The sequence below is a fragment of the Lagopus leucura genome, unplaced genomic scaffold (assembly GCF_019238085.1).
Source record: "Lagopus leucura isolate 7727_CA_CO unplaced genomic scaffold, USGS_WTPT01 Super-Scaffold_100015, whole genome shotgun sequence".
Lineage (NCBI taxonomy): Eukaryota > Metazoa > Chordata > Aves > Galliformes > Phasianidae > Lagopus > Lagopus leucura.
Window position 1 is genome coordinate 15078709 of NW_024962269.1, and position 8330 is coordinate 15087038.

The window sequence follows — 8330 nt, forward strand, 5'->3', positions numbered from 1 at the left end:
CAAAGCCTGGAGCTGTGCTGAGGACAACCTTCAGCATCATGGGGCTGAGTCCCAACAGACAGCTTATCTGGCTGCAGAGCTCCGTTCACAAAGGAGACTTGGCAGCCTGGCATCTGCACAGTCTGAATGCAGCCCTGCTGATGCTCTCTCCTCTCCTTTCATTTTTGCGAGTTTGCCATCTCCTAAAAATATCCTTTGGATTAAATGAGAGCATTTGGGTCTGTTGGGAGCTGGCAGGCAGGCTTGGAGAAGACGGTGGCTGTTTATTGCACTCATGGGCATGATGGATGGTTCCCAGGGAGGAACCTGCTCACTCTGGACCACAGCTTTCTCCTGTGTGGGTTTTTGGAGATAAACTCCTCGCGGTCTTTGCCCTCCACCCCCCTCCTGTGTCCCTTTGTCCCCTCATCCCAGGCGATGTCTCCCCGGGGAGCCTGGGACTGCCTGGGAACTGTGTGAGCAGCTCTGAACGCTGCTGCAGCTGAAAACACTCAGCAGGCAGGAACGGGTCTTGATGTGGGTCCTCTGTTAGGAGACATTTTCCTTCAGGAGGAGAAAAGAACACAAGAGAAGAGTAATGACACAGGGCTTTCTACAGCTTTCCTTTTAATTCCAGGATATAAGGAACCATTAGAGCAGAGAGCAGGTTTTATGCTGCACACCTTCAGTCCAAATAAATGTCTGCATCTCTCCAGAGCCTGTTCTCTGCAGAAGCCACAAAGCCCTGTGTGCCGCAGGCTCGCCCGTCGTGGCACTTTGCACGAGGCTGCTGTGCCAGCAGTTCCTGTCACCCCTTCCCCTGTCGCAGGGTGCCTCGTCACCTCTGGGTCCAACGTGGGGTATCCTTGGCAAGAGGAGGAGAGGAGCCCAGGGGAGCTGTGCACAGAGCTGAGGCTATATGCAAGGAGAGCACCCCAAGGTGGGATGGGGCCGGCTACGTGGCGACGTCGTGATTGCGCCGGGGCAGCCGCAGCAGGAAGGTCTGCAGGGAGCCGCTGCGCGGGAAGCCTGCCCGCTCCTTCTTGACCCTCCAGGCCTCCTCCTCCACCGAGTAGAGCTGCGTCAGCATCTTGTTGACAGTGTACACCGTGTCTCCCTTGATGGTGGCGGTGAAGAGAGCTCCTTTGCTGTTCATGAACTGCCCGGGCAGAGCCGTCCACTGCCGTGACCTCAGGTTGAAGCAGTCGATGACGCAGCGCAGGAAGTCGTCTCCGGGGCCGTTGCGCATGACGTAGAGGTTGTCGCGGTGGGCCACCATGCAGTGCCCGTAGCTCTGGTGCCGCTTGAGCTCGGTGACGGGAAGCCACGCGTCCTGCTGGCTCTCATACTCATAGATGACGGTGGTGTCCAATGGCTTCCACAAGCAGACGAAGATCTGCCCCATGGCCTGGGCGCAGGGTGCAGCCGAGCTCGGCTGCGGCAGATCGGAGATGAACGTCCAAGTGTTGGAGGCCACGTCGTATCTCTCCACAGACTTGAGCGAGATCTTCTCGTACTCCCCGCCGATAGCATAAAGGCAGCCCTCGTGGCCCACCAGCCGGACGTCGTAGCGCAGCTGGTGTGGGCTGGGGAACTCGCTCCAGGCGTCGCTGTCGGCGTCGTAGCAGAAGCTGCTCTCCACCACCTGCTTGCTGGCCCCGTAGACGCCGCCCACAATGTAAATCTTGTTGTCCATGGTCGCCATGCCGGCTAGGAACGTGCTGGCGCTCAGCGGCAGACAGGAGAGCGTCCTCCACGTGTTGCTCTCCTCGTCCAGGTAGCAGATGGTCCTGGAGAGATCCTCCAGGAACTCAAAGGTGGGCGTGTGGGCTCCCACCGCCACGAAGGTGCTGGGCAGCAGGGCCTGCACGTAGGCCAGCAGGTCAGCAGGCAGGCAGCCCAGGTGCTCCTCCAGCTCGGCGTAGCTGTCCCGGATGTAGAGCGCAGCACAATGGAAGAGGTCCAGGAGGCCGAACACGGCGGCGGCGTGGTACAGCAGGAGGCAGTTGTCAGAGTCGATGGAGTGGATGAGGTACTTGGCCAAGGGCTTCACCTGCAGGAAGGCCGCGCACTCCACCGCCCGGAAGGTCTCCTCGCCGCCCAGCACGGGCCGCTCGCCCGCCAGCACACGCAGCATGGCCAGGAATCCAGCAGCGCTCAGCCCGCCCAGCCTGATCTCCTCCTGCGTGCTCTCCCTCATGCCCGAGCGGAACAGGGCACGGAAGTACTCGCTGCTCTCCACCAGCAACGCCTTCTCCACCGAGAAGCACTGCTCCTCCACACGGATCCGCACCCTTCCCGAAGGCCCTGCCCGAGCACCTTCATCCTCCGGGCTCATCCTGCCCGGCTCTGGGGCAGCCCCTCCTCGCTGTGCCCACCCTCGGGTGTCTGCCCTGCGTCCCGGCGGCTGCTTGCTGTAACCTAAATCCTTTCAGCTAAAGATAGCCCGGCTCGTGATCGGCCCCCGGGCAGCGTGCCCCTTCCACAGCTCCGTCCCAAAGCACAGCGAGGTTCCCTGGTGGCTGTGGAGCTGCCGGCAGGTTGGGGCATCCTCCTTCTCATTTCCCACCACAGGCCATGGGCATCACAGGGCGGGCTGCACGTGGCTGCCCTCCCTGCTGGGAAGAGCACAGGGCCGTGCTATTTTTTCTCTATTTTTTCCCTTAGTTGTACGGCCGCAGTGGGGGACGGATGTGAGCAAATCTCCATGCCTTCAGCTCAGCCGTGGGAAAGGAGCTTTGCATGGCCCAGGGCAGGAGAGCCCTCCTTTGTGGGTTCCCCCAGGAGGAGCAATGGGGGCAGAATCCATCCCTGGTAAACGGTCAGTAACACGGTGTGTGCTCTGTGGGGACGGTGCTGGTGCAGTGTCAGAGCAGCAGTGGGGCACCAGTGGTGACAGTGCTGTGCTCCCCAAAAGGTCCCTGTGCAGGAGAAGGGTGAAGCTTTGCTGCGCCCTGTGCTGGGAAGCAGAGCTTTCCCAGATCTGTAATGGCTTAAGGAAAAAAGAAAGATTTCTTTCGGATTGCTTTGGATCACTCTCCACCTGCATCCAAAGGGGGGTGTAGAGCAGGGGCGTGTGGCCATCCCCCCGAAATCAGTCCCCAAATGGCTGTCCTTCCTTCCACGGGGGGTTGATCCCGTCCCCCCTTGGAACTGTTTGCCGGGACTTTCACGTTCACAGACTATTTTGGGAGGGTTTAAAAATATCCTCCACACGCTCCCGGCTGCTGATACCGCCCGCACCCCGGATTGGGGCTGTGCACGGACCGCGGGGGCCGCGTCCAGCCCCATCTGGGTGCCCCATCCCAACCGCTGTGATCTCCATGACAACGCTGCCTCCAGCTCCCACCTCCTCCCCGGGTTTGGATCCCATCGCGCTGATGGCTCGGGGCGGTCGGCAGCGGTGAGTACTGCCCGTGCTCTGCTCTCCCTCTCTTTGCGTTTTGGATGCAAAAAGGGTGGTTTTGTGCTTGCTTCTTTGTTTTCTCCCCAACAACCCTGCCGGCACCAGACGTTATCCATGCTGAAGCGCATTGAAGGAGCAGGGAACGCACAGGGATAGATAGGAGCACGCTGTGCCGGTGGGAAATGCACTGAGCGCGCTGTCCTCAGCTGAGCAGCACGGGAGGATTTAGGGGGTCCGTGCCCATTGGGGGGTCCCAGCAAGGCGCATGGGATCATCGCAGAGCCGATACCAGCCGTTGTCTCTCTGCAAATCTGCTGCGGGGGCAAAGCAGGCAGAGGGACGGCAGTAGGGTGGCCGGGGACGCGTGTCCAGCCCGGCCCCGTGCGGCAGCTTGCCTTACAAGGAGTTTGGCTGCGACCCGAGCGGCGGGAGCAGCGCTCGCCTCCTCCTGCCTCATTCATTGCGAGCGGCACTGGGGCCGCTGCTCCCCGGCACCGCCGTGAGCTCCGAGCGCCCAACATCCCAGCGGCAGGTGGGACGCTGCTTTCTCTCTTTCTGGGGTGCGGGTAGAAATGGGGTTCCCCATCGTTGCTTCGCTCTCTCGCAGGACCGAGGATGGCCTCGATGTTCGGCAAACCGCGGGTCAGCACCGAGCGACCGCCGCAGAGCCCCGTGGCAGAGTGCAACGTGGCCATCCTGGGCTGCCGGGGGGCCGGAAAGTCAGGTGGGAGCAGCGCTGAGCCGCAGCTGCTGTATGGCTTTTCGGGAGCCGCGGGTGCCTGCACCACTCCTGCTTCCAGCATTGGCACCACTGCAGCATCCCTGCCCCGGTGCCGGGCAGCATCCCTGCTATAATGGGGTTTTGTGTGTTTGGGAAAGGAAAAAGTTCCTCTGCAATCGTTCCAGAGCCCCCTGGGTCATGTGCACGGCTGTGGCTGCGTTTGCTTGTTTTGCATGTGATTCCCATGGATGTATATTTATATTAATGGCTATTTGTGGACCTTTTCGGTAGCAGCAATGTTTCCACCTGTGTGATTTGGGGCTGCGTTCTGCATGAGTCCTGCAGGAAGCACACAGGTCACTAAAAGTGGGTCCCCAGAGGCCATCTCTGAGCCCCACTGGTGAGGTGAAAGCCTCTAAAAATCATCAAATCGTAGATGTTTGGCCCAGAATGGCTTTCTTTTTGGTGGAGAAAACAACAGCGCTTTGTAAGAGGCAATCCTGGGAAAGCCATGGGACAAGTGGGCAGGATCTGGGGGGAAAAAAAGTTGCTTTTGGGCTGGGCAAAGGGATGGAAGGCAGATGGGAGAGGGGTGAATGGCCCCACTGCTGCCTGCGGGTGGGGTGTGGTGGGATGGGAGGTGACAGCATGCTGCTCAGTGGGGTGACCATGCCATCCTCCTCCACCTCCTGCAGCGCTGACAGTGAAGTTTCTCACCAAGAGGTTTATCAGCGAGTACGACCCCAACCTGGGTAAGGCGTTTCTCCCCCCAGTTATTGCACCCCAGAATTCCCTGCATGTCCCCAGTGTGCTCTGCTTCCCATCTCCCACACTTCCCACGAGTACGGCATCTAAAAGGGGGGAAAAAAAACAACACGGCACCAAAAAGCAAAACAAGGAAACAAAACCCATCAAATAAACAAACAAACAAACCCAAAAGACATGAGAAATGTCAAAAGGGCCGAATTCAACCCAAAACAGCGGTGAGAACAGGCGCGTCCCATAGGAAGCAGCCATTCCTTGCATCTCCTCTCCAGATGTGGCCCTCCTTTAGGTGTGGCCCCCCATCCCTCTTTGGGATGTTGGCTGAGATGAGCAGCGCTGCACTGCAGGTGTCTCTGGGGACCGTGTGGTGCTGTGGAGTGGCTCTGGGCAGTTTCTTTTCCACCCTGTTTGAGCAATTAATAACTATTTTCCTGGGCTTGTTTCCAGTCTGCAGTGAAGAGCTGTAAATGATTTATCAGGGACATTCGGGAGATATGGAGCCCGTCCAGGAAGCGGCTCCAGCCCCTCATCGCTTCTAGGAAAGAAGGAAAAATCCTCTGTTCAGTTTCACAGCGGCTCTGCCATCTTCCCACAGCAAAACCTCCCCGAAAGGCACCCACCAGGAGCAGCTGGCAGAAGGCATCCCCCGATGGAGGAGCCCTCCTGGTTCCCAAAGCAAGGCCTTGCTGCTTTTGCCCGAGTGATGGGCGCTCAGCCCTGTGCTGAGCCCTTGACTGCCATGTCTCACTGGGTTGTGGCACTGAGATAAGGGCTGAGCCAGGGGTGATGGCCATGCTGGAGCCCATGGTGGGGGTGGAGAGCAATCAGCCGCCGCTTGCAAAAATGCAGCAGATTCTGGGGTTAAACCTCAAGGAGATGAACCCTGTCAGGTTAGGGAGGCTGTGGTTAGGGTGGTTCAGAGCAGGTGGGAGCTCGATTTCTTGCCAAGTGGAGTCAGGAGGTGGAAAGAATAAATATGCCACCCTGCTTTCTGCATGCAGTGGGAGAAAAGCAGCTCCCAGCCAGGCCTGTCCCCACTGCATCCTTCCAAAAGATGCTGTTGGAAGGAGCCCAGTGTGTCCCCCAGCAGTGGATGCTCCTTACCAGAGGCTGAGCTATTTCCATGACACCTCAGCCAGGCTTTGCCTGGCACTGGGGTCGTACAACCCATCCTCAGAGCCACCCTTGCCTTGCAGAGGACACCTACACCTCGGAGGAGCTGGTGGACCAGCAGCCCGTGCTGCTGAAGGTGATGGACACGGCCGACCAGGTGAGGGCCGGGCAGCGCCGGTGCCACAGTGACATGGTGCCCCGCTCACCTCTCCTCTCATCCTCAGGATGGCCCCGTCAACTGCGAGCGCTACCTGCACTGGGCCAACGCCTTCCTCGTTGTCTACAGCATTGACAACAGGAGGAGCTTTGAGGGCTGTGGCCGCTACCTTGATGTCCTCGCCCGGCATGCGCGGGGCTGCCAGCGCCAGAGCCCAGTGCTGCTGCTGGGCAACAAGCTGGACATGGAGCAGTACAGGTACCCACCGCCCTTCTTTTCCCAGTAGGAAACGGCCCCACTGCCAATGGGGCAGTGTGCTTGCTCGGAGCCCGTTGCTGCCTTTGGTGGGATGCCTTGGAGTAGCTATGGGGCCTTGACAAACTGAGCCTTCATCCCACTGGTCCTCAACCAGTGGTCCTGCTCTCAAGACCTGTCCCCTTTCCAAAGGGTTCTGTCATCACCTCCACATCCTACACCCTCACTTGCCTTTTTTTGTTGTCCCCTCGTTGCAAAAACAAGAGAACCCCTCAGCCCTTTCTAATGGGCCAAGTGCACCAAGTGAGACCATGCCATTGCCCCTCCGCTCTCCTCAGGCAGGTGACCAAAGCCGAAGGGATGTCCCTGGCCACCAAGTTTGGGTGCCTGTTCTACGAGGTGTCGGCGTGCCAGGACTTCGCGGCGGTGCAGCACGTCTTCCACCAGGTGGTGCGGGAGCTGCGGCGCGAGGCAGAGCACAGCCCAGCCTTGCGGCCTCTCTTCGTCGCCGAGGAGCAGCCCTGCCTGGCCGTGGCCACCCGGCATGGCCTGGCCAGCTGCACCATCAACACTCTGTCTACTGTCAACCTCAAGGAGATCCCCTCGGTGGCCCAGGCCAAGCTGGTCACTGTCAAGTCGTCGCGAGCTCAGAGCAAAAGAAAAGCGCCCACGCTCACCTTGCTAAAAGGTTTCAAGATATTTTGAGGTGCATCCCTTCCCTGTCCTGCAGGGGGCTGGTAGCACCGGGGATGGGGACCTCATCCCACTGACCCCTGCACAGCCCTGCCTGGGTGATGCATCTGTGGATTTGGGCTCCGCCTGGAGCCAAGAAGCATTGCTGGAGAGCTGTGCTGTGCATGGCTGCTCGGGCTTCCGTGCGTGAATGGGACCAACTCACCAGCAGGCAGATGGGAGCCCAGGGAGTGAGAACTGCTCCTTCATCAAACACAGAGACGCCTGTGTCTCACGGGTCCCCTCACCAAGCAATAACTAGGAAGAATTCATTTTTTTCCTCCAAATGAGAAAGATGTGGAGAATGTCACAGGTGACTGCGGGCCTCAGGTGCCCTGAAACTGGTCCCTGTGCATTGAAGTAAGGAACACCAAAACAGCTGGTTTTTTAACCAACTTTTTACAGGATGATGTTCCTTTTCAAAGGTTTTGCAAGCAGAGATGCTTCATCGACCAGAACACATTCTTAAAAGCTTTTCTTTAAAAAAAACTGTTGTCTTTTCCAAATGTCTTAAGTTATTTCACGGCCTCCATGTGTGCCCTGTGAAGGGTGTGAAGCAGATCCTACAGCAGAGTGCTGTGTGCCACAGGCAGGCTGTGCCCATGCCAAGGCCCGGGGCTGTGTGCTCGTGTTTCTTGAGGTGAACGTTCTGCTTCTCCCCAGAGTCGCATCTATCCGCAGAGCAAGATACCATGTGCAGATTTGTACATACATTCATACAGATACGACTACAGTGATATAGAGAGATTCAGCACAGGGTTTTGATCGAGCACTTTGGAAAATATTTTAATAAAGGTAACTTTTGAAAAGAACAAACATTCCCCTGCTTCAGTGTCAGTGTTTCCATGTCTGCAGGTGAGGGCCTGGGCCCTGGCTGACTGTGAGCCCCCACCTCTCCTCCCATCCCAGCAGGCGGCAGCTGAGCGAGGGGCGTAAAGAGCAGCCAGAGGAGGCTGCAGAGGGGAGGCACAGGTTTGCCTCTGAGACCTGAGCTGCTTCTACTGACACAGCTCTTTTGTCTTTTCTTTTCTTTTCTTTTCTTTTCTTTTCTTTTCTTTTCTTTTCTTTTCTTTTCTTTTCTTTTCTTTTCTTTTCTTTTCTTTTCTTTTCTTTTCTTTTCTTTTCTTTTCTTTTCTTTTCTTTTCTTTTCTTTTCTTTTCTTTTCTTTTCTTTTCTTTTCTTTTCTTTTCTTTTCTTTTCTT

General features: G+C 57.5%; 2 protein-coding genes across 3 annotated transcripts; one reads left to right on the forward strand and one right to left on the reverse strand.

The window, feature by feature from the left end:
• Window positions 1–589: 589 nt before the first annotated feature.
• On the reverse strand, window positions 590–2450 carry KBTBD13 (kelch repeat and BTB domain containing 13). Its single transcript, XM_042875606.1, has one exon. It carries the CDS (start codon window positions 2315–2317, stop codon window positions 935–937), a length of 1383 nt encoding a protein of 460 aa, XP_042731540.1. The 5' UTR covers window positions 2318–2450; the 3' UTR covers window positions 590–934.
• RASL12 (RAS like family 12) lies at window positions 2182–7944 on the forward strand. Of its 2 annotated transcripts, XM_042875609.1 has the most exons (7): window positions 2182–2519; window positions 2647–2800; window positions 3993–4109; window positions 4802–4858; window positions 6068–6141; window positions 6209–6399; window positions 6735–7944. In XM_042875609.1, the coding sequence occupies exons 2-7, from the start codon at window positions 2722–2724 to the stop codon at window positions 7099–7101; spliced, it is 885 nt and encodes a 294-aa protein (XP_042731543.1). In that variant the 5' UTR covers window positions 2182–2519; window positions 2647–2721; the 3' UTR covers window positions 7102–7944. The 2 variants fall into 2 exon arrangements, with proteins under 2 accessions (XP_042731543.1, XP_042731544.1); XM_042875610.1 differs by lacking the exons at window positions 2182–2519; window positions 2647–2800 and adding an exon at window positions 2816–3382.
• The last annotated feature ends 386 nt before the right edge of the window (window positions 7945–8330 follow it).

What these genes read in the sequence shown, in the direction of transcription:
- KBTBD13 (XM_042875606.1), bottom strand. Translation starts at nt 2,317, where the DNA reads ATGAGCCCGGAGGATGAAGGTGCTCGGGCAGGGCCTTCGGGAAGGGTG.
- RASL12 (XM_042875609.1), top strand. Translation starts at nt 2,722, where the DNA reads ATGGCCCAGGGCAGGAGAGCCCTCCTTTGTGGGTTCCCCCAGGAGGAG. An exon ending in GAATCCATCCCTGGTAAACG is followed by an intron (nt 2,801 to 3,992) that starts GTCAGTAACACG and finishes GCTCTCTCGCAG; the next exon opens with GACCGAGGATGGCCTCGATG. An exon ending in CCGGGGGGCCGGAAAGTCAG is followed by an intron (nt 4,110 to 4,801) that starts GTGGGAGCAGCG and finishes CACCTCCTGCAG; the next exon opens with CGCTGACAGTGAAGTTTCTC.